Genomic DNA, 25,558 nt, shown 5'->3' on the forward strand with positions numbered 1-25,558 from the left:
AAGAAGTGGGCTGTAGTCCACGAAAGCTTATGCTTTAATAAATTTGTTAGTCTCTAAGGTGCCACAAGTACTCCTGTTCTTTTTGCGGATACAGACTAACACGGCTGCTACTCTGAAACCTATCTAGATGTGGTATTTCTCAACAGCCTGTGGCCCCTTTGTTTATTTTGTGGAGTGGCATTAGTCTTACACAACATATTGTCTTCCTTTCTGGTCCATACCATACCTGATCTAGCAATTTAATTGCTGAGTGCTTGTGTATTTTTTAAGCTTTTCACCACAGGAAGACTCATTTAAGTTAATCGAAAGAAACTTTAGTGTGTGCTTTACTGTGCAGTATTATCATTCAAGTCAGGAAATGCCAAAGTTAAGGTTGTATCCAGTGTAGTGGTACTTGTGTATTCTAAGAGTCTTTAATTATTTGTCCATTTACCATTTATCAAATACAATGTACAGTTTTCTGTAAAACCAGATGTGTGGCATTTTGTAGTTTTGTGTATATACTCTGCTTATGCTGACAGTCTCTGAAAGTCACTTACATACAAGATGAGCAGTGAATGAAGCAGGCCCTGTGCCATTTGCTTCATGTTATATCATATCCACTTTTCAAGGTTATATGGACATCTATTTGTGTTGTTTGTGATTTATTTTGTGATCATATTGTCATGCATATCCATACGGAAGGGCATAGTTTAACTTGCATGTGAATATTACCTTTGGCATTTTATGATTTGAGTTCTTAACCGTACAACTCATATTAAAAAAAAAAAAAAATCTGTTAAGTTAAACATCAGCAAAACATCCTATCCCATGCACCTTACTAGAGTCATAGGAAAAAATACCCTTTTGTCTATCTGGAGAGCTGCAGTCTTAACATTCAAATGCACAAAGACTCATGCATCACTTCTGTGGAGACCGTGCCCCATTTCCAGTGCATCTATAACATGTTTACTTCATTAGGCAAATGTTCTTTCAGGTCCTTGCATCACGCAAAGCATGATTTTTAAAGTGTACATTGAACTATAGCCTGGTATACACATGAGATGTGCAGAGAATGATGCAGGGCAAATTGAATGACAATGGAGAAACTATTAGTAACTCATAGGTTCTCCCTAGATAAAGGGATGCCAGTGGTTGTGGATCAACTCAAGTTTTGTATGTGAATTTCACAAAAGCTGGAGAGGAGCATGAAAAATATTTTTGCAATTTTTTTCTATCCCATAAACTAAGACTTCTGTCTGGAATTATTTAGATACTTAAATCTTGTATCATAGTTAAAGCAGAGATTGTAAGCTCTTTCGGGCAGGGACCATCTTTTTATCCTGTGGTTATATAGCCCCTTGCATAATGGGGTTCTGGTCCATGAACAGAGCTCGTAGGCACTAAAGTAATAATAATTGTCAAATTGAGCATGCATAAGTCTTATCAAATTAAGAGTGGAGTGGCACAATATATCAGAATAGTAAGAACATACTTTAACTCACAGAGCTTGCTTTTTCTTTTTCTTTTTTCTTTTTTTTGGTTAATGCAGCTTTCTAGTGTTCTTTGGGACAAAGAGAGATCAAGCTTTTATGCACTGACCAGTTCAAATCTAAACAAATGGGAGATAGACGATTCTACTGAACGTCAAGTTCTCAGCTGGGATATCAACAGAATCCTTAAAGAACACATCACAGATGCAATTTGGGTAAGAGGCAGTAAACTTGAAAAATAAAATGAAATTGGTAGTTAGCTGCTTTGTTTCTGTCAGTATAAATTAGTGTCTTTTACAGGGCTCTGAAAGTAGCTATGAAGATATTAAAGGAGGAGTCAACGTTCAGTATTTGGATTTGCAGCGAAACCGGTAGGCATGAGCATTCTGTCTAGCAAGAGATGAACCATGTGCTGATTTGATAGTGCTTTCTATTTTCCTACATTGTTTTATATGTAAATGATTGGGATTTTAATTACTCTGAATGCTGTTGGTGACAAAACAGACTCCTCAGTGCAACTAACTAATTGTATTAGATGTGATAGCATTAGTAACTTAATGGTTTTAAGAATTCTTCACACAGAATAATCCTATTAAGGTTCTGTCATTTCATTATAATTTTCTTCGCAATGTTTTTTTCCAGGAGGCTGGGTAAGCCAAATATAACTTCTATGTCAGCTAACCAAAATAACTGGTCTGTGGCTTCTATTGATATTACTTAAACAGCTTGATGGGAATTTAGTTTTCCACAGATTTTCAGTTTCTAAAAACTATTGTTGTTGCATTAAGAGCATTAAAACAACAAAATACTCCATATACCCCCTCACTGTTTTAAGTTGGAGACTAAAGTTCCTGTTTAATAAAAATACACTTTTCTAATACATTGGATACCTGAAAATATTATGTATGTAGTGTCCTACTTATGTTCCTGTATTCTGAACCATGGTGCATGTACTTATTGTGTGGTGCTTTTTCAATTAATAGTGATGGACTGGTAATTTTGGCTGCAGCATGGCATCTTGGAGACAGTCCATGTCTCACCTATTACACTCTCATAACAGTGGAGGATAAAGGTTACCACGTGTCTGATGATGTTGTTGTGGAGGTCACCCAATATAATCCACCCTTTCAGGTATGGAGTCATTGGACCTTTGCTCTAAAGTAAATTTGGAATTGGTCTTGGAAATAATGTATACAGGCAACATGTTTTGTGTGTGTTTTCTTTTCCTGAGAATTAATATAAACAGCTTTTGATGAGAGCAGTAACTAAAGTTCAATATAAAATATTTAAATTTCATATAAAATATATAAAGTAAAAGCCCACAGAAACTCTCTCCTTTTTCACAAGTGTTATTGCTGAGATATTTCATATTGTTTAGGTTTACTATCTTGCCCTCTACATACTGCCATCTATCTCTCTGTTGTAAGCAGCTTTATTATAAAATCAATTTTGCATGAATTATGAAGTAAATCATCCTCAATGTCTTGAATCTGAAGGAGAAGGCTGAAGGAATTTTGCTGAAAATGGACAGCAAATACAGAAAAGTTAAGAGTAAAACTTAAAGCAGCGGTTTTCAACTTGGGGGTCTTTGGTGCCCTGGGGGTCCATGAGCCATTTCAGGAGGGCTGCAGGGCCCGTGGCCAAAGTCCCGAGCCCTGGTGCCCCCATGGGACCAAAGCCCTGGTGCCCTGACACTCCCCCTGAGGCTAATGCCCTGAGTCCATGGGTGGTTATGGGGGCGTTGCCCCCCCAAACTGCAGTGCCTTAACCAGAGCAGGGAAGTCACGGGGGCAACTCCACGCTCACCCCCCCACTTCCTTCTCTCCCCCAGACACCTGAGGCCCCACCCTTGGCCAGGTTGGAAGCTGGAGCCGGGCAGTGTGGGGCAGAGGCTACTCCATGGTGTTCCCCTGTTTCCTCCTCCTGCTGCTGGCGCCTGGGGTTGCGGCTGCTCCTCAGCTCCCAGCCCCCTTTGACTGCTCACGCAGCTGGTAAAGGATAGCAGCGACCGCAGGGTGGGGAGGCACTCCAGGCACATAGCCCCTAGCTACCCCTCTCCCTGCACTCTGAGCTACCACCCCGCCTGCACACAACACCTAGCTACCTCCTGCCCTCTGAACGGTTTTCAAACTTTTTGAGCTGAGCCACCCCCCTTTGAGTTATAATGTTTGGTTGCACCCCCTCTTCCCCACAACCCAGACAGGCTGGGTGGCCTGCTGAGGTCAGTGGCACTCCCTTCCTGGCCCCCCCCCCCAATAGAAGTCAAACTACACCTGTGCGTGAGGGCTCTCCTGCCTGGCGGCTGGAGCCCCAAGTCCCCCCACACTGGGCCCTGGAGTTTTTATAACATGTTGGGGGGGGCCTCAGAAAGAAAAAAGTTTAGAATCCCTGACTTAGAGGTTAAAAGCTATTGCTGAGAGAGCTTTTAATTTTAAAGCTTGATCTTTGTCTTTTTAGAGCTTTTAAAGCAGTTAAATAATACTGAGTAAGAAGAAAAAAGGATACTTGAAGAGTATTTCAGCCAGATGGGAATCTTCTTGTCTTTATTTTAAAATGAATCTTTTGTGAGATTTGGACATTACCTGGTTACATGGATTTATATGCCGTTAATCAGTGATATTCAGACCTTAGTAGTTCAGGAGCCAGATTAGCGATCAACATTACCCTAAAGAGCCTCAGTAGTGTGAATTCATTGTTTCATTTACTATAGTACTATATACTTAAACAGTATGACGGGGGAAATAAATATTATTCTCACAGCAAAATGACTAAGTATTTTATCAGCTACAATTGGTTAATAACTTAGATTGGTTAATAATTAAATCAGTGTTTTAATATCATGTACTGCAAAGAGCTGCAGTAGACTCTTTTAAAGAGCCACTTGTGGCTCGTGAGCCTCAGTTTCAGTATCACTGCTGTAGATTGTTTTATAGGGTATCTTGTGCTGTATATACTGAACTCATTTTCTAGTCTCCAGTTGCTTCTTTATTTTTTTTATACCTTGTACTGATGCTCAGCAAAGCCAGCTGAAGGTTCTGAATTCCATCTAGTATCCCCAATATACATATCCTTCTTTCCCCCTCAGATGCAATCATATGCTCAAAAAAGAGGCTTTGCCTCCGCTGCTGTCTGGCTTGTTGATATTTTAGAACCTCATGCTTTTGATAAGAACAGAAAAACCAGACCAGCTTTGAATTTAAATTTCCTGGCTTCTGCTGGTTTTTTTTTTTTTTTTTTTTTTTTTTGCTCAGAATCTTAGCTTTTAAAAAATGTATACACTTTGTTATTTATCAGAGGGGTAGCCATGTTAGTCTGAATCTGTAAAAAGCAACAGAGGGTCCTGTGGCATCTTTAAGACTAACAGAAGTATTGGGAGCATAAGCTTTTGTGGGTAAGAACCTCACTTCTTCAGATGCAAGTAAATTTCCATTACTTGCATCTGAAGAAGTGAGGTTCTTACCCACGAAAGCTTATGCTCCCAATACTTCTGTTAGTCTTAAAGGTGCCACAGGACCCTCTGTTACTCTGTTATTTGATACATCAGCCTGTTTTACTAGCCTCTCTAATACCAATAATCTTGAATATCTTTGATAATTAAACCCATCTATACCTAGTTTTCAGCAATCAAATCTTTGGTTACAGATGTACTGCAGATTTCTAACAGAAATCCACAGTGTGCTTAAAGTATATTTGCTTACTCAACTGACACTTCACAAAAAATGTTTCATGAAGTGTCAATGTCTCTTTAATTAAGCTTTTACGTTCATGAATATTAGCTTTGACCTAACTTTATATGGCTGATATTTTTTCCATGGTGTCAATTTTAAAATTGGTTCTTACATTAGGAGGAGTGTCTAATGGCTGCTGAATTACTGATTTGTTCACCTCTTTTCTATTCTGGTGAAAATATACCTCCATCTCTTTGGAGTTAGCAGGTGACAAAACAGATCTTAAATATTCAGAGCAAATTAGAAATAGAAATAGGGATCCTTTTAAAATACATTTGTGATCGATGTGTCTGTCATGTTAAAATTAAGAAAAGGCAGATATTCATGTTTGTACAACTTTTTGAACATTTTTTTAAAGTGCTATATTAAGTGTTAAATATTGTTTATTTGTATATTCTGCCATTCTTCTGGACACTTGTAGTCTGAAGAACTGATGTGCTGTTTCGTGGTCCCAGACTTCTTTAGCCATGCTGCCTACCTGTATACTGAAGATGAGGTCTTTGCTTGTTCAACTGGAACTGGAAGAATTTCTTTACCACAGGAGAAAATTTTTTTTGGTGCACAAGGTAATAGCAATAGGAAACTTAATTTGTATTAATTCACTTAGTTAACCATATTGACACAATTTTTCTTCATTCCAAACTGTATTTAGATTGAGCCATATGTTTTGGCATTCTGTTCCTTCATTCAAGGATCCCCAGTTACCTCAAAACTAAAGATTGAGGCAGCATGGGCTGATGGAATGAACAAAGGTTTGGCAGTCAAAGGTCTGAACTCTAATGTTAGTTGTTGCTGCTAGTTCTTTCTCTGGCCTGCAGCCAGTCACTTTACCACTTTGCTTCAGCTTCCCTGTGTGTGAAATGTATAATAAGTTGTTTGTGCAAACAATTTTGAATATATACACCTCTACCCCAATATAACGCTGTCCTCGGGAGCCAAAAAATCTTACCGCGTTATAGATGAAACCGTGTTATATCGAACTTGTTTTCATCCACCAGAGCGTGCAGGCCCCTCCCCCCCCCCGAGCGCTGCTTTACAGCGTTATATCTGAATTCGTGTTATATCAGGTTGCGTTATATCAGGGTAGAGGTGTATATACACACACACATATAAGTGCTGAGTATATTTTTATTCATATACTGCTTGCAAAAAGTCTGGGATTTTACTCTAAAAATGGGATTGAAACTCACTTGACAGGAGACAGAAAATGAAAATAAGATGACATTGTGTAACTGTACATAGGAGCCCTATATTTAAATACCACCAAATCTTGCTTATTCTGATAGACTCATAGACTTTAAGGTCAGAACGAACCATCATGATCATGACCTCCTGCACATTGCAGGCCACAGAAGCTCGCTCACCCACCCACTCCTGTAATAGATCCCTAAACTCTGGCTGAGTTATTGAAGTCCTCAAATCATGATTTAAAGACTTCAAGTTACAGAGAATCCACCATTTACACATGTCACTTGCTGGTTTAAACCCATGTTGCAGAGGAAGGCTTCTCTGCAAACCAAACAAGTCTCTCTCTCCACCTGGAAATTTAATTCCACTTCTCATCAAAGATTTGAGTAGACCACTGTAGTGAAATCTGCTATTAGTATTTTATAGGACAGTTCTTTTACTAGGATAGTATGGTGTATAACATGAAGTAAAGCCGGACTTACTTTAATATGTGAGAATATTTTATGAATCTGCTTTGGATTTTTTCTAAAATTAGGTTTGTTTGCTTAGTTATTACCTCATATCATTTTGGTAATCTGCAGTGCGTCTTATCGTTTGTTTGAATGATCAAGTCTGTTGTGAAGTACTGCTGTTAGCTGGTTCATGGGAAAATGTAGTAAATGTCTACTTGAAGATCAAGCTATGAATGCAGCATTATATGATCATTTTATTTATTAAATGTCTTGTTTTTCCTTCCCGTTAGGTGATAGCATTTTAGGAGCAGGTTCTTACACTGGAGTTCCCATTTTTTTCACCAGAAAAAGTGGGCTTGTGGCCATCTTTTCTAGGGAAAATGTGTCTGTGCTTCCTGAAGACCTTGAGGATTCCCTGTCATCTTCTGTAGCTGGACCAAACAATGAGGTAATATTTAGTATGAAAATTCAAAACCTCGTAACGCAAAAAGAAAGTGTGCCTAGAGTTCACTCACCTTCACAATTTCATTCACAGAAAATTTTAATTTTTGTATAGATCTAACTGAAAACAAATTTTCAAAACCCAAAACAGTTTTTACAATATTTTGAAATTCCCAGTCAAATTGATATTTGTCAGCCAGCTCTACTCATTTGAATAATGTGCTACTTTAAGTCTACTTTTTTATCAAGTAACCAACTCTTTTTAGACTGGAAAAAAGTTTTTTCACATGTCCATATTTAACTTTTATACAATATGCATTTACTTAAAATCTCAGATGAGTTACCTTGTCAAGAATATTTTTCTAAAGTAGAATCTTTTGCCCAAAATTTTTTAGAGAGAGATGGAAAGCTGGGCTTTTAGTATGGGGCTGACCAGTTCTTTAGTTAGCTAATAATTAAGAATGAATTGGTCATTATCCCATTTGTCTTACCCTCTAGGATCAGTTGCTGTAGTGGTACCTCATAATAGAGGGAATCTCATGACCATTACTTTGGCTAGATCAATCTGCACAGCTTCTGAACTGTGATCCTGTTACCTTTGCCCCCAGTCTCTTTTGTTGTTGTTGTGATCAGCAAGAACATCCCACAGGAATAAAAACTTTAGATTTGGCCTGTCTATTATAATCCTAAACCATTGTTATTTTAGAAAGATTACTTTCCTTCCATAATGAGGTTTGTATTTACCTATGTGTCCTTCGGTCTAAATTTTTACTTTACATTTCAGGGTTCTGCATTTGATGCTACCAGTAGAATGGAGATTATAGCACAAGAGGATAAAACTAAATTACTGAAAGCTGCTTTTCTACAGTACTGCAGGTATGAGGAGTCACTATGTTGATTTACTAGAGAGGGCAAGTTTGTTTTTAATTAAGGGATTCTCTTGATAAAAATAAAATTCATGCTGATTAATTAAAAATCACAATGGACTCATATTTAATATATTCCTTTTCTAGAAAAGTGTGTGCACACCTTGGACACTGTTGAGTAAATTGTTATTGACAATTTTTTTTTTGACTAGCTATTTTATTTTCCCTGAAATGCTTTTCGTATTGGTTGAATTTTTCTGGATTTTCAACACACACATCCCACAGCCCCAAAAAACCCAATCCAACCCAACACAAACAAACAAAAAAACCCCACAAAAAATTGGTAAAAATGTTGTTTGGTTTTCAAAAACATTTTTCAGTTTTTAGTTTTTTGTGGTTAAAAAAATCACATGAGATTTTGTAAAAAGAACCAATTTTTAAAAAAAATTATCGCATGAAATAGTTGGCATTTTTGGACCACCTAGGCAGTGATCCATGTTAGAAATGAGCAGACTTGTATAGTCATTTTTACAGCTATAACCTGCCAGAGCTGGTATTAATGATCTGATTGACACAAAGTAAAGCTATTTTAAGCTTAAAATTTTGTTTGTCCTCTCAGTAACTGGCATTGGTGAAGAAAGTTAGGGAAGAATGGAAAAATCCTGACTATTTTATTTACATTTAAATGGGCAATTTTCAGTATTACTTTAGAAGATATTTTTTATATAGTGCCATGAATGTGCATGATGCTTCTCAAAACATAGTCATTGCCCTGATAAATGTGTGATCTAAATTGACAAAAACAAGAGGAGGAGATAAACACTGGAAAGGGTGGAGTGACCCAAGGGTGAAAACAGTAAGTTTGTTTGCTTAGTGATTTGTGCAGATGTCTTCAGGGCTGCAGACTTACATTTTTTATATTAGACTAGAAAGAATATAGTAATCTATAATCTATAAAACTAAGCCTCCTAGAATAATTGAGGTTGGAGAAAGGACTTTGAAGAGAGGATGGAGGCATGGAAGAGAGTCAAAGAGGGTTCCAGGCATAAGGGGCTGCATGAGAAAGACAGAGATTTGTGTGGGAGAAGTGCATGAAGGGGACTGTCAGGCGAAGTAGAGAGATAAGAAATTGAGTTGTGGAGATCCTTAAATACAAGGAGGAGGACCTGAATTAGTCCGGGAAGAGAGAAATCATTGAGCTCAATTCTTGGTGTAGAAAGTTGCAACCATGGAGGTTAATGGGGGAATTGATTTGTGACAGCAGGTTGAGCAAGGGTATTAGTAAGAGAACATGAAACAGTGAGGCTCACGAACATGGAAGCTGAAACTGAAGGTTAATGGTGTGGAACTAGGAAGAGAGTCAAGAGTTAGGTGGAGAGAAAGGAGAAGGGTGAGAGAGCAAGCTGGAATGATGAATGACAGCAGTGGCAAGAAGGGATGGGTGGATAGTTAGGTGTGTACTTCAGAAAGGAAGGGGAAAGTGAGGAATTGTTGGAACTGGCAGGAGAGCAACAAACACAGCTGCCACCTGGGCAGCTGGGAGGAGAAATCACCATCAGAGGATGGTGCCAGGGTCGGAGAGAGAGCCAGTGTTAGAGTGGGAAATAAATTGTAGAATGAGACATGGTTTTGCAGAATAATGCAGGAAAAGGGAAGATGATGAAAGGATATGGGGGTATGCAATAGATTACTGGGTTAGTAGTGTTTTTGGAGGAAGGAGAGCAGGAAGCAGCTGTAGAGAAACTGAAGGAAGGGGATAAGAGGAAGATGGCAGTTAAGAGACTGAAGATAAGAGGGAGGTATGATTTGATGAGAGTTGGAAGGACAGGGCGAAGAGGTGAGGGTGCAAACTAGGAGTGGTAAATGGAAGCTGTGATGAGCTAAACCGCGTGAAGGTGAGCCATTATTTTAGAAAGATGTTATTGGATCAAATGGTACCAGATATGAGAAGGAATGGATAATCTGAGCCATGGTAGGTGACAACTAAACAAATACTTTGCCTCAGTTTTTAATAAGGGTAATGAGGAATTTGGGAGTAGTGCAGGATGGCTTATGGAAACAAGGATATGAAAGTAGAAATGACTACCTCTGACATGTAAGTCAAACTCAAACAGCTTAATGGGACCAAATCAGAGGCCCCAAATAATATCCATCGAAGAATATTAAAGGAACTGGCACATGAAATTGCAAGCCCAGTGGCAAGAATTTTTAATGAATCCTTAAACTTGGCGGTTGTACCCTATGACTGGAGAATTGCTAATATAGTACCTATGTTAGGGTTTCCTCCCCACTTTAAACTTTAGGGTACAGATGTGGGGACCCTCATGAAAGATCCCCTAAATTTATTTCTACCAGCTTAGGTTAAAAACTTCCCCAAGGCACAAATTTCTTCCTTACCCTTAGTATCGCTGCCACCACCAAGTGATTTAAACAAACATTCAGGGAGGGCCACTTGGATCCCTACCTCCCACAAAAAAATCCTCCCAAGCCCCTACACCCCCTTTCCTGGGGAGGCTTGAGAATAATATTCTAACCAATTGGTTACAAAGTGAGCACAGATCAAACCCCCTGGGTCTTTAGGACACTGAAAAACAATCAGGTTCTTAAAAGAAGTTTATTTAAAAAAAATAAAAGAATCACCTCTGTAAAATCAGGATGGAAGATAACTTTACAGGGTAACAAAAAGATTTTAAACACAGAGGATTTCCCCTCTAGGCAAAACGGGGAAAAGGTGATCTGGGAAACTGCAGGTCTTAGTCATACCTCAGTTGTATGCAAGATCTTGGAACAAATGTTGAAAGAGAAAGTAGTTAATGATATGGAGGTAAACGGTATTTGGGATAAAATACAGCATGGTTTTACAAAAGTTGAATTTTGCCAGACCAACCGGATTTCTTTCTTTGAGAAGATAACTGAATGTTTTCAATATCCATATAAATGTTTAATACTTTTTTGTATTCCAGTAGGCTGTTTAATCAAGATCCTGTTAATACTTCAATATTTTCATAGATAGTAATCATTTGGCTGTCACACATCACCTGATAATGGGTAGGCTTGTGTTCAGTGCAAATATTTTTGTATGTTTTACAGGTATCCCAGATAGATACGATCTTTGAATGCTTATTAGATCATGAGGAGCAAATCTTGAAGGATACACCAATTGAATCCATTGAGTGGGCCCAGATAGTTGTCGACGTGAATAACATCATAAAGGTATCAAATTACATTGATTAAGCGAAACACTCCAGAAAAAAACCAAGACCAGAATTTAGCAAGTTGAGTCCAACCCTACTTTTCTGAGTATTAGTAAGCAAGGGAAAGTTGTCGAGAATGCAGTATTGTTTCATAAAGAACAGGAAAGAGAAATAAAGAAAACATAAGAATTATTTCTAAATATAGAATTATAGAAATGTAGGACTGGAAGGGACCTTGAGAAATCATCAAGTCCAACCCACTGCTCTGAGGCAGGATCAAGTAAACCTAGACCATTGCTGATAGGTGTTTGTGCAACCTGTTTTTAAAACCCCCAATGATGAGGATTCCACAAACTCCCTTGGACGCCTATTCCAGAACTTAACTACCCTTATAGTTGGAAAGTTTTTGCTAATATCTAACCTAAATCTCCCTTGTTGCAGATTAAGCCCATTACTTCTTGGCCTACCTTCAGTGAACATGGAGAACAATTGATCTGTCATTTATAACGGCCCTTAACATACACCTCTACCCTGATATAACGCTGTCCTCGGGAGCCAAAAAATCTTACCACATTATAGGTGAAACCGCTTTATATCGAACTTGCTTTGATCCACCGGAGTGCACAGTCCCGCCCCCTCCCCTCCCCTGGAGCGCTGCTTTACCGCGTTATATCCGAATTCATGTTATATCGGGTCGTGTTATATCTGGGTAGAGGTGTATTTGAAGACTGTTAACATTTCTTCATAGGTCAGGTTTTCTAAACCTTTTATCATTTTTGTTGCTCTCCTCTGGGCTCTCCTAAATTTGTCCACATCTTCCCTGAAGAGTGGTGCCCAGAACTGGCCACAATACTCCAGCTGAGGCCAGTGCTGAGCACCACAAGGGCTGGATAGAGCAGGACAATTACCTTCTGTGTCCTATATACAACACTCTGTCAATATACCTCAAATTAGATTAGCCTTTTTTGCAACTACATTACATTGTTGAGTCATACTGAATTTGTGATCTGCTATTAACCCCCAGATCCTTTTCAGCAGTGCTATCCTCCTTACCCGTTAGTATCCATTTTGTAATTTTGCATTTGATTTTTCTTTCCTAAGTGAAGTAATTATATGTCAGTTTTCCCACCTGATTAATAAGAAAAAGGACCTTGCAATGTTGAAAACAAATTCAATAAAGAAGGCACATCTGGATAGGAAACTTCAAGAAATACTTTGACTTCGCAAATCTAATTTTATTTTTGTCCTTTATGTAGGCTATTTAAATATCAAATGCCATGTGCAAGAATATCAAGGTACTAATAAACAATGTGTAATGTAGGATTTTATTATATGGATATTACTAATAGAATCATGTAAACTTCTGGACCTGCTCAGTCTGTAGTAGAAATTAATAAGCTGCAAGAGTTAAGAAAACAAAACAAAACCCAGTGCCATATATGGAACCCTTTTCAACAAGGCTTTTACTTCAGCCAGCCCAAATATTGGAAGGGCAGAGTGGAGAGAGAGGGTGAAAAATACAGAAAACAGTAATTTGCATTTCTTGGCTGAACAAAAACCATGGAATATATGTATTAGTTGTTTAATAATAAATGAGTACTACTAATATTAAAAGAAGTGAAATTGGTAGAGTTAGATGGTTTCAGGTATAGTACAGGAATTATCTGTGGTGCTGGATTCAGTCATGGGAAATCCTTGACTACTGCTCAGTACAGTAACATGGGTAGTTCTCATAGACAAGTTGGCCAAATAGAAGAACTACCTATTAATTAATATGAAAGTGCACAAAACAAGTTTTACAAAGGATCCGTTAGGTGCCTCGTCTTCCTTGCAGTATCCAAGCACAGTGTAAAAAAGGAAATACGTAGGGAAATTCACAAACGGGAAAAATAAAACTCATCAGTTGCCTGTCACACTCCGTATACATTCAGTACTAGTCTATACAAATATAGTAGTATCTCTCTCTTGACAAGAGAGACAAAACACTTACTGAATATGACCTTGTTAATGGCAGTATCACAAAAAAGGGAAAATATCCAAAACAACTTAATCCACATTTAATCATTCCAGCAATGCCAACACAAGGCATGCCTCATTCTGACTACTTTACATGAAGTTAATGTCCATCATCTGTTTAATTATGACTTTTCGTCTCCACTCCTAGAAGTGTCATGCTAGATAAAAGCTTACTGAACTTTCTAGGCTGGCATGGGTATATTCCAGAAATATAGAATCACATTCCAAGATATTGTCAGAACAGAGTAACACAACTGTAGTGAACTATATGTGATTTTGGGTATGAGAATATTATCTTGAGAGACAATTTCTCTCAGAATTCTGGCAGAAACCAAGTGTTTAGGCAACTCAAGTCCCAGAAAATCAGAGGCACTGACCCCAGAAACGTGTCAAATCGCCCACTTTTGCCTTCTTTCTCCCTGTTAAGTCCCAGGAGTCTAATCTGGGATTTGTTCTCTTTGTTATGATGGTCCTGATGATCTGATTCAGTCTCAGTTCCCTTTTGTTCCACTACATCTGTCCTGCCCAATTACTAGAGCTCAAACATTTTTCCTGATTTGTTTTTTGCCCCCCCCCGTTTGCCCATTTGACAGAGTTTTGTATAAAGGTGTACCTCTGTATTGGTCAGTTTCACTTCTTCCTGGTCTCATGAACAAGAACATGATATCACACACTCAGGCACTGTTCTGGAAGAGCTTATAATGCACATATTTCTCCAGGCATTTTAAGAGTCTGCTTAACAGTAACAGCAAGTCATGAAGTGTTGCTGTTTCAGTATGTGGAGCTTGGAAAGTCTCCTTTCCCAAACTACTGCAGGGAGGCAGAAAGGAAAGTAATGAAAAGCAAGGTCATGTTGGTTTTAACCACCCCTCTTTACCTTACAATGGATCCAGAAGAAAGGTGGAAGGAGATGCACTTAGGCTCACGATCACCACCAGATCTTTTAATGGGTCTGAAGGAGTTTGGATGCCTCCATAGACCTCAAGGTGGCGAGACGAACCCCTTCACAGAGCTGGGAAGCACTGAAATTAGTGTAAAATAGTAATGGGGGGGGGGGGGGGGGCTCCATTTCCTGGTGGAACCCTTAATAGTCTCTGGAAGCCAGCATGGAAGTGGGAGCCTTGGGGGGGGGATTGCCACCTTTACTTCTCATCCCTTTAGCAGGAAGGAGATGATGAAGTGATTGCCATGAACTGCAGCAGTGCACAGGAGCAGGGAGAAAGACCAGTATTAGACAGGGGGTGGATAGTTGGCCACATCCTCTGAGCTCAGAAGACAGCTGAAGTACTGGGGTGGGATGAGGGTACATGGTGACTTTCCTTCTTGAACTACTCTTCATGGGAACCTTAAAAGTAGCAGGATGGCTAGCAGCCTGGGGGAGACTATTGATAACATATGTGCATAGTAGAGAACTTACAGCTCCTGGGCATGTACATTAATGCTCTTGCTAGGCCTCTGCATACTCTCCTGCTGTTTGTGAGTTGCATGCAGCAGTAGAGGGTGAAAAAATATTGACACAGGAAAAACGTGATTGAAAGCGAAGATGTGGCAAGTTTGGGAAATTGACCAGATTTTAAGGTGTCCATTTAATGTTGTGCAGGATATGCTACAAGCTGCCAGCCAGTATCGCCAGTCTAGAGCCTCTTTATATAAAACAGGAGAGCTCCCGGAAAGAGAACCTGAATATGTTCCATGGACAGGTGAGAATAGTGAAAATGTTAGGCAAATTAATATCAGTTTTAAAACATTAACAAATACTCTTCATGTGTTTCAGAACATTTGACCGTATCCTCTGAAGTCTTTGTGTTAGCTCGAACTGTGAATATTAAACTGGACAGTGCTGTTATGCGCTATTCTAACCTTGTATGTAGATATCCATATGGATAGTAGAACCTAATGGTTTAGTTTGTTGATGAATGGTTGGTTTCTCCATTACTGATGATATTCCTTTAAGCTTGTTGCACTGGATACTGAGAATCTGGCTACAAAACAAAGGTGCCAAAAGTTGGGAGGCAGGACTAATTTTTGTTTTTAGGGTGTCCTGATTCCAGCGGACAAGATCATGATTTTTTTGTGTAACTTTCGAATGAAGCATAAACTTTAATCTTGCTCTGTTTAACACAAGCAGATAGTGTTCAGGGCTCCCTGTCAAGAGTAAAAAGAAACCTGACAGTTGCCCACTTTGCTGCTTTAAGTGTTTGTGCTTTGCTACTTGAGGATGCAATGCTGTGAAAACTTGTCAGAACAAGTTTTGTAATGTAAACATTTTAAAGTTTTTCTTCCAGCTTTTGTCCATGTGGACCCCTCTTATGGTATGCGTGTGCTTCATGTAATCAAAATCAAAATCTTCCGAACAGCAGGATGCATTGGCGTTGTCTGTCCTGCATGTCATGGTGACCCCATGTCCAAAGGCATATATAGATGAGATTGGCTTTGATCACCTCTGTTCCACTTCCCATCCCTGGTAGGAAGACTTATCTCTGTGGTGTCTGCTGCACTCTGCCTCATAGTGCCTTTTCTTCTAAACTGATAATTAAGGTAGCTAGTCTAGTTAGTTCTTAAGGTGATATTTTTGTCCTGTTGGCAGTCCATTAAGTGTTCTGTTATTTTAATATATTAATTTTTTTTCTTCTGACTACTATGAACTGAGATCTCTCCCTGCTTAATGGCTAAGACCAACCATCTGGCTTCGAGCCATGCCCATCAGATAATGGACTCAGTCTGCTAACTGGTTGGGCATGGTAGGTAACTCTTGGTTGGCCCACAGCCATGTCCTGGATCATTGCTCTGTATGCAGGTCCTTCTCCGTCAGAACCACTTCTCCGTAGATAGTTAGTTAAAATTCTACCTGTTGAAGCAGTCCACAAGATTCTGAAAATGCTTCACAAACTCCAAAAAGGGATGCTCTTCCCAGGGATACCCATCCTTCAGCACCCCTTGGGGTGGGATACTCCCATTACCTGTATCAAGAAAAGGGCATCAATCCTTTCAGCTCCTCTCGACACTCCAAACCAATTTCAGCACTGGCTGCACGCTTGGTGCCAAAGCCCTGTATCACTTATACCACATCAAGGCAGGGCAGATCTGAGCTACTTGCTAAGGATGGCTCAATGTGGCAGCCCTCCTTCCCAGAAAGAACAAAAAAAACAAAACAAAGTCATGGGTTTTCTGACTCTTGTTAACTGACCCGAAAAGTCTAATCAGTTCAGACTGCCTAGCATGAGCAGATTCTTTTCTCCACCCAGCTCCAAGCAAAATCAGGTCCACTCCCAACACCAAAACTCATTACTGGCAATGACTCCTTGTCACCAAGAACCTTGGTACCAGACCCAATACTGATACAAAAATCTTCAACAGTACCAGCAGATAGTTCAACTACAGACGTTGAGCCACCAGCACCAGCTTGGTTACCAGTGCTATCAGCACTGACTTTCCCGTTATCAAAAAGAATCAAGCCTTCAACACCAATATTCTCCATCTCATTAGAGAGAGGTCATAACCACCTGTAGGACAAATATACTCTTCTTTCTTGATAGCATCAAGCAAGGACCCTTCTCCAGATGTTCAGATCTCCTCCCTCAACTTGTTCCTTGGCAAATGTCACCTTTGAGCCTCAGCACCTACCCAGCTCTATCCATTTGGCTTACCACCCTGGCTTTGTTGGGCATTCTGGCACTGCTCTAGGATCTACTCACACTCTTCCTGCAAATGACCTAGATCATCTTCCCCAGTTTCCCTTACTAGGTCAGTCAGCAAAGCAGGTCTCCAGAGGGAACAAGGGGGGGAAGCAATGGGAGGAGGAGGAAGAGGAAGAGGAGGAGGAGGAAGACGAGATGAAAATACTCGTTTTAATGTGATGAATGTTGTTACTATTAAAGTTCTATGCTATGGGAGAGGACATAACATTTATTCTCCTCACTCTTGCAACCTCTGCTGCTCTGATCTCTAAGTCACTTGTTAGTTTGATTCTGTTCTCATGTATATTTGCTGTGTCTCCAGTGGAAGTGTTTACTTGGCACAGGTTAAAATCTCTGGAAACCACTGAAGACTTGTTTGTCAGGGAACCCATCAGTGCAGCTGAATTAGCAGTGGCATGAATAGTAACTCTGGGAAATAATTTGCGGGTTAAGGCCTCTGTGTGTTGGAGAGCGCTATGTTGATGCATGCAGAACCTTGTGACAAACAGTTTGGTAGACTAAAACTTGACAACCACTGTCCTGTAGTAGTTAGAGCTGTTTGCAGTGCCTCATAACAAGGATCTCAGAATATTTTCTGATCTTTATACTTTTTAAAATTAAATTGTTAAAATAAAACAGATCCAAAAAAATCCCAATATAAACTTTTCATTTTTTTATTGATTGGATTGAAATAAATCTTTTTTCCTACTGCTCATCAAATCTCTTGTAATCAGTTACAATTTTAGTATGTGTCAGTGTTAGCATGTCAGTCTATATTTATGGTATGTAAATTGGTTGATTACTTAAAAGAAAAATTGCTTTAGTTGTACTTGGTTTTTATTGTACGTATGGCATAAGAAGTTAGGGGCTCAGAGTTAACCTGTGGATAAAATGGGAAGGATAGAATTAATGCTTAGTATTAATAATATAAAAGAAAAATGGGAATATTTAAAGAAATAGCTAATTTCATTGCAACTTTTTTCTGGGTCGCTGACAAATTCAGATTTGAAATTTGCAATGTGATACGTGCATTCTATACTGAGTGTTTCAGGTGTTCTTTATATTTTTTTCTCCATATTTTCTGTTTCCCCAGTGGTATTTGAGTCACACCAACCGCGGTGTACGTAGCCATCACAGCTCTAAATAAGACATTTCCAGCTCCCAGGCCCTCTTCCACTCAAATAGGTTCCTAGCTGCTTGTCACAGAAGCTTATGCACCTCCTGTTCCATCTGCTCTGGCCTTCCAGTACATTCCTGCTTTATTGACGAGAACTGAGGGGCAAAAGGTTCCTCATTCACTTTCCTTCTGGATCTGTGGATGGACTCCCCCTGCTATTTGTTGACCTTTGGATAGTTCTCAAGAGGCGTTAGCTGGATCCTGTTGTATTCCCCTAGCTCTATGGAAATGTCCCAAGAAAAAGCTCCCTCCCTAGCTCATGTGTGTACACTACTTCCCTACTGCTTAGTTCTGTCTAGGGATCACAGAGAGGGGAGGAACATCTTTTCTGCCACTGCTTTCTTATTTACTTTTGCTCCTGTGGGATCTTTACATTGTGTATACTTTAAAAAAAATTTAATATAGAACTTCAGAAATTATACCATTTATACCAATGAAAAATAGCGAAAAAGCAGCAGCCAGCTGAACTAAGACAGCAGCAGCTCCACTTTTGTTTTGTTCCCTTTAAACACCCTCTGGGGAATTGTGTACATGTGGGTTCCTGGAGCACTGTACCAGTGTGATAACTTCTCATGCTTTTCCAGTGCACATGCAGGCACTGACAGAAGCACAAAGTAAACACTGAAAATGTGAGAAACACTACAATCTTTTAGATATCTTTTGCATATGGTGGTGTATCTGTCTCTTTAATGCCTATAATTGTGCTCCCTTCATACTATCATAATATATAAAGTCACAAGCTAATTATAGAATCTAATTTTTTTAATGTTGACTATTTTTTTGTCTTTCCAAGCATCTAGTGGTCCAGCTGGCATACGAACAGCAATAATACGTCAGCATGGAATTATTCTGAAAGTTGTTTATCCTCAAGTGGACAGTAACCTCCGTAGCATTGTGGCTGAACAGTTGGTGGCGCTGCTAGATTGCTTTCTAGATGGCTTTGTTTCTCAGCTTAAATCTGTGGACCGGCCTGCTGATCAAGATAGATACAATAATCTAGAAATGGAATATATTCAGAAAAGATCGGAACTTTTGTCTCCTCTTCGTAAGTGATGATCTCTTTTCTTTAGTGTAAGGATTAACCATTCATCTAGGAAATAATGCATGGAATGTTTGGATCCAAGCAAATACAGAAAGTAAAAAAAAAAAATTAATGTTCCATATCTAGAGTAAAATGACATTTCTGTGCAGCGTATTAGTTGTTGGTTTGTTTGTACTATTTAATGGGGAATTTAGCTATAGAAATAGATTGACGAAAATGGAATTCTTGTTGTGGTGATCCTAAATCAAACCTATGTAGCAGACAGAAGTCTCCTTCCTGAATTGTAAAATCAGTGCATTCTTTCCAATTACTTATTGCATAGCCTGATGCCAGGAACTTGATATGACTTGACAGTGTTGGATGAAAATAGCTTTAAAATATATTTCTAAGTAAGTCTACTTTGTTGCTACTTAGCCATAGATCTGTTTGAATATTTATCAAGTGGTACATTCATCTAACAGCATAAATATTAATTGTATAATGTTGATTATATATGATTTTAATAATCCTAGCTTAACTTGTCATTGATGTAGCCAAAATATTTTGGGTTTAATAATGTAATCTTGGAAACAGTGCTCACTTATAATAGGTAGCACAATATTTGGTAAGTTTATGAACCTGATGTTTTTTTAGGCTTAAAATGAATTAAATTAATAGAACAGTTGAATATTAAATCCATGAGCTTTTAATATTATAATTAGGGAAGTCTTTGTTAAGTAAAGAAATTGCATGTGTTAGTCTTTTTATACTAACATACATATATTCTGTTAGTGTGTAAATATATACAAGCTCTGTAGCATTGTATTCAGTTTAAAGCTTTAATTTCCTTAGCAGCACACTGATGGCCCTTGAATCTCATTTCTCTTGACTTTACTTGGATCAAAATAGAAGTGACCAATAACATATTGTGTATATAAATCTAGTAATCCTTATAATTGATTTCTACATTGACAAAATGTCTTTGTCTTGTTACTTTCTTACTTTTGGTGATGCCTGATTATGAACTGTAAATATTTATGAAAGCAAAGAATTTCAAAGGTGCAAATGGGAGTGGTGTGCTTACTTTCAGAGGTAGCTGGGTGCCTAACAAGCCTGTGTGGCTCTGAAAATCTCCCTGGATTTATCGTGCTGTTTACTGTATATATTATACGTGTATGCATGTTTACATAAGCACGCACATCAGTTGTGGTTTGAAAGCACAAATGAATGCATACTTGATATACAACTATTTTTCTATTGCAGGGATTTTGAATTATTTTTATTATTGTGATCCAAGACAGCATGCATCCTCTTGCAGACAAAGAGTGTGTTTGATTGACTTGTTTCTCTTTTGGGTTCCCTAGTTTCCCTAGGACAGTATCAGTTGGCAGCTGCTTTAGCAGAGAAGTATTGTGACTTTGATATCTTGGTACAAATGTGTGAGCAGACTGATAATCAGGCCAGACTACAACGTTATATGACGCAGTTTGCAGATCAGGTAACTTTTTTCTCACTCGTTTAGACATTGTTCTGCAGTAAGATCGGATATAAATCATTGCCAACAAAACACTGATGGTAATTTTAGGCTTTCAAAATCCAGTTAATAGACTTTGATATCTTAGGTCATTTTTATATTTAAAAAATTCTTTTCCTACTCTTTTGATTCTCCATTCTAAGTGGTACAAAAGTAAAATGAATCTTGCTGAACAAAAAGATTTGTATCTAGAAATGGGATTTTAACTTGTTTAGCGGGTGATATCCCTCTTCTGATATTCTGTTAGCTTCAGGATATGAATTTAAACTGGCGATTCAGTAGTCAGTTTAGTTACTACTAACAATTTTTAACTTTTTTTTTCTATCTTCTTTAGTCGTTTTCTTCTGTGTCATTTTGGCAATAAAGTAAAATGTTTTAAATTGTTTGACTCACCTGTACTACGTAACATATGTTCAATCCTAATCTATTTCTAAGTCTTGCAAGTACATGCACAAGGTAAAGTGACTTGTAGTGTTCTGGAGTCTTCTGTCTTTGCAAGTGTGTGTGTGAGACTTCCACAATCATGCATCTAATTTAAAGCCTTATAAAAAGATGATTCTTTATGGTGGTTTTATATATCACACCAAAAAGATATAAACAAAAGAATCCTTTTGTTTTTTATTATAACTGTTGAGTTAGAAATAATTTGGTCAAAATATAGTAAAACTCTGTGTGTGGTAATCGTAAGCAGTGTGTACACAGTTTGTTGAAATTTGAGAATTAATAGATCACAGTCTTGAATGCATTTTATGGACAGTGATTCTGCATGTGAGAATAATTCATAACAAGGGGCAAAATTCTCCACTCAGATCCCTATGGCAGACTTCCAAACTAATATTCTACTTTCCCTGCCTACTCAGATTGCTTATTGATGGCAATGAACTTTCCAAGAGTAAAGAGCAAAGATGTAATCTGTAACAACTGAAGTTCATACTAACAATGTTCCTTTTGAGACCAAAATATTGAGTTGCTTATAGATTAAAATATGTAGAGAATGGTGTAGATCCTCTTCCATAGACACTTATATTTTTGATCAAAACACTAGCTTTTTCACTAGCATTTTGTTAAACACTTTTCCCTCTGGTTTTGTTGAGCAGGTAAATCCATGTCCTAACTACCTGTGGTCTGTATAGCATTTGTGTTGAAACTAAATTGGACACAAAAACTGACATCAGTTTTTAACATGTATTCATCTCCTGTAATCTTTAGAATTTTTCAGATTTCCTGTTTCGTTGGTACTTAGAAAAAGGAAAGCGAGGAAAGCTGTTATCTCAGCCTATTGCTCAGCATGGACAGCTGGCCAGTTTCTTGCAAGCTCATGAGCATCTCAGTTGGTTACATGAAATCAATAGTCAAGATCTGGAAAAGGTAGGATTTCTTCATATAAAATTAACTGAAACGTTTGTTTTAAAACTAACAATTTGTTGAATATACATACAAGTGTAAGGGTGTACTAGTCACGACCCTTTGATGTCACTGACTAATATTTTGGATCAAGAAAGCTTTTATTATAACAACACCCTTCCCACCTTCAATTAAAGTAAAAGCGTTCACAATGAATATTTCCTAACGCCCTCAATAAGTCTTCCAGCAAAATCAGGGAAACCCAAAGTTGACATTCTTGATGCTTTAAAACAGGGGTCCCCAACACGGTGCCCACGGGCACCAGGGCGTCTAAGTGCGCCCGCGTATTGGCCGGCGGACAAGCATCTGCTGAAATGCCGCCGAGACCTTGCTGCTTATCGGCAGCATTTCGGTGGATGCTCGTCCGCCGCCACGGTCCTCCGTGGCTCGTCATCTGGCACCCGCCAGACGAAAAAGGTTGGGGACCACTCCTTTAAAACGTGGTAAATCTGTTGTGTGTGTTTGTTTTTGTTTTTAAATCATCCTTTCCAACTTTTTTTATATATCGTAAAGTAGCAGTGGGAGTTAAATTACTTTGTTTTTCTCTGGGTAAAACATTAACATAAGACGTTAATATTTTTTGGAAAATACAACTGATGTCCTATTCACATGGACTGAAACTTTTCTTTTCAAAGTAAAGCATAGTGAATAGAGGAGCAAGGAACCCAGAAAAGAACTGAAAGTGTCAGACTAATTTCTGAATTAATATATTTTCATACCAGAATTTTTCCCCTCCCATGTCTGACATACCAGATGTATAGGCAAGGATTCATTTGTTACCTCAGAACTGTACATAAATTTCAGTTTCTAGCTAAGTAAACATTCTTGAAGTAACAAGTGAATCAGTCTGCATGTCAAACTGCCCCTTTAAGCTCATTCTGATCTGGTATTTGTGCTTATTTGAATAAAGTCAGTGCTTTAGTGTGTAAAGTAGCAATTCATCTGCTTACTTGATCCTTTAATCATGTGACAATTTTTCTTGACTAACAATGAAACACACATTTAAATTGTTGGACATTGGTTTAGGAATAAAGATCTGTCTTATCTCTGTGGGCTGAAACGGGGTAGGTATAATTGTTGGATGCCAGGTAATTCTATTTTAGAAATTACTAAAAAATATTTAGAGAAACAAGAAAAATGGTAGGCCAGCTCTTACTAATTATTTATCTTTCTGCCAACTCAGGCCACTGTTTAGTCAGAGGTTTTATTTACATACCTTAGGGGAACACTGTGATCAAGACCAAGCAAAATAATCATAACTATTCACCCTGGCTATTTTATTATTAAAGAAAGCATTAAACTAAACAACACAAATGATTGACCACAAATAATAAACTTCCGTTTGTAATCGCTTCTGTATGTCTCTCTGTGGAGAGCTTTTAACAGTGATTACGCCCTTGAGAGTGAACCACCGCTGGGGGGCGCTTTTCTCTTGATAAGTTGAGAAGAAATTTGTGAACTCAGTTTTAGTATCTTAGATACTTAAAACTGTTTATGCATGTGACGGGGTTCCCGGAGTGCAACCTGGACTGTGGAACCACTGAGCCCTCTGTCCCACCAACGTGGGCTGCCTCTTATACTATGATCTGTTGGCAAGCTCCAAACCTCTGGCAGGTACAGTACTTATACAGACATTCACAGGCAGGGACACACCTAACTGAGTTACATGAATGCTTCTCCCAGCCACTTATGAACCAACAGTAGAGAGGCTCCAGCCAATTCCCCCCCAGCTCCCCAGACTTGCATTACCGAACTGTATTGTCTTGCCCTGGTCAGAAGCCTGACCATTGTAAGTTCATTACTCAGTCTGCCCCTCCCTCTATGTGGAGAGGACACACACTAGTAAACTGAGCTGAGTATTCCCAGCTCTTCAACCAAAACACACTGTTTTAGGTAAAATATAAAACAGATTGATTAACTACAGAAAGATAGATTTTAAGTAATTATAAGTAGTAAGTATAGAGATCAAAGTTGATTATCTAAGAAATAAAAGTAAATTCACAATCTGAGTTCTATAGACTAGACAGGATTTGAATCAAACAGTGTCTCACCCTGATAGATGGTACAAACAGGTCACAGATCTTCAATACACAGGCTGAAACTCTCTTCCAGCCTGGGACCACTCTCCCCAGTTCAAAATCTTGATCCTCCAGACATGTTTCCAGGTGTTGAGTTGTAAGGGAAGTGAGGCCAAGTCATGATGTCACTTCTCCTCTTTATAGTTTCTTCCAGCTTGCTGGAAAGATCTTTTGCTATGACGTGGGTGAAGCAATCTCCACTGTATATGTGCACTCTCTGAGATGGTCGTTAGGAGAGTGGATTTCCTTCAGTGGACCATCAGCACATCTGGCTACTCCATTGTTGTACCTGAAAGGCTTGTGGTGGGTGTTCCCAACCTAACAACATTTTTCAGTAACGCTCACATAGCAAAACTTCATAACCTCACTTACAAGTATAGCAAATACAATCCAACAGGATATTAATGTTCAACAGATCAAGACGTTTAAAATGATCCCTCACAAGGCATAGTTTGTACAAAATGTATCATAACTATATGACAGTAGTGAATATGGGGGTTCCAGGGTGCTGCTTTGAGGTACAGAGTGCCAAAATTTATGGGCAAAATAATTTAAGGGCAAATGAAGCCTGTCTAATTATTATAGATAACCAAACAGTTTATTGTTGGGCAAAATAAGTAATCTTAACTAAATTCTATGAAATTGAAGAAGATACTTAAATTAGTTACTTAGAAGAAGCTATTTAAGGAGCTGCCTTTAAAACAGGCTAATTACAAATATTAAGAATCTTAAATCTGGTTACATTCCACTATTAATCGGTTTACCAATATTTAGTCCCTGTTTCCTTTCCAGGAATACGTGGTCTAAGCACTTGGTGATTAACAGGAGAAACTGTTAGCCGTTCAGCATTTCAGCATTTTGATATTCCAACAAAATCATTACAAGAGTTTTAAATCTAATCCCTTGGCAGTTTATTAGTTAAATTCCTCTCATCAATCCACGTTGAAGTCTTTGGGAGGTTTTCCATAGTTTGGTTTCTTCTTGAGTCTTCTCTGTTTTTTTTCTTATCTGTCTGTGGCAGCTTGTTTATAGAGTGCTGTGTAACCGAGGGTCTGTTGAGCAGGATAACACAGGTTGTGGGGGGTGGGGGGGATGTGCTCACTTCTGAGTTTTTATATCCTTTTCCTTCCTGTTTTCATGAAATTATAGGAAAACGCATCACTTTCAGGCTTGTTTAGATTCGAGTCAGTTGCTGTCTTTTCATTGGCTTCATGCCTTTGGGGTTGGCCTAGATGACCCTTTCAGCTCCTGAAATATGCAGTCTGTTTAATGAATATGCAACATTTCTTTAATTGCCTTTGTTCTTTTAA

At 38.5% G+C, this 25,558-nt stretch overlaps 1 protein-coding gene across 1 annotated transcript in view; it reads left to right on the plus strand.

Moving 5' to 3' along the window:
* NUP133 (nucleoporin 133) overlaps positions 1-25,558 on the plus strand; it is a 54,384-nt gene that overhangs the window by 15,322 nt on the left and 13,504 nt on the right. The window contains exons 7-19 of the mRNA XM_065589977.1: positions 1,532-1,687; positions 1,773-1,843; positions 2,456-2,603; positions 5,622-5,766; positions 7,131-7,288; positions 8,066-8,176; positions 9,834-9,946; positions 10,863-10,978; positions 11,200-11,360; positions 14,958-15,057; positions 19,005-19,256; positions 20,597-20,730; positions 21,976-22,134. Of these exons, the coding sequence (XP_065446049.1) occupies positions 1,532-1,687; positions 1,773-1,843; positions 2,456-2,603; positions 5,622-5,766; positions 7,131-7,288; positions 8,066-8,176; positions 9,834-9,946; positions 10,863-10,978; positions 11,200-11,360; positions 14,958-15,057; positions 19,005-19,256; positions 20,597-20,730; positions 21,976-22,134 (1,824 nt within the window). The remainder of the gene's footprint in view (positions 1-1,531; positions 1,688-1,772; positions 1,844-2,455; positions 2,604-5,621; positions 5,767-7,130; positions 7,289-8,065; positions 8,177-9,833; positions 9,947-10,862; positions 10,979-11,199; positions 11,361-14,957; positions 15,058-19,004; positions 19,257-20,596; positions 20,731-21,975; positions 22,135-25,558) is intronic.

The sequence above is a fragment of the Chrysemys picta genome, chromosome 3, assembly GCF_011386835.1.
Source record: "Chrysemys picta bellii isolate R12L10 chromosome 3, ASM1138683v2, whole genome shotgun sequence".
Classification (NCBI taxonomy): Eukaryota; Metazoa; Chordata; order Testudines; family Emydidae; genus Chrysemys; species Chrysemys picta.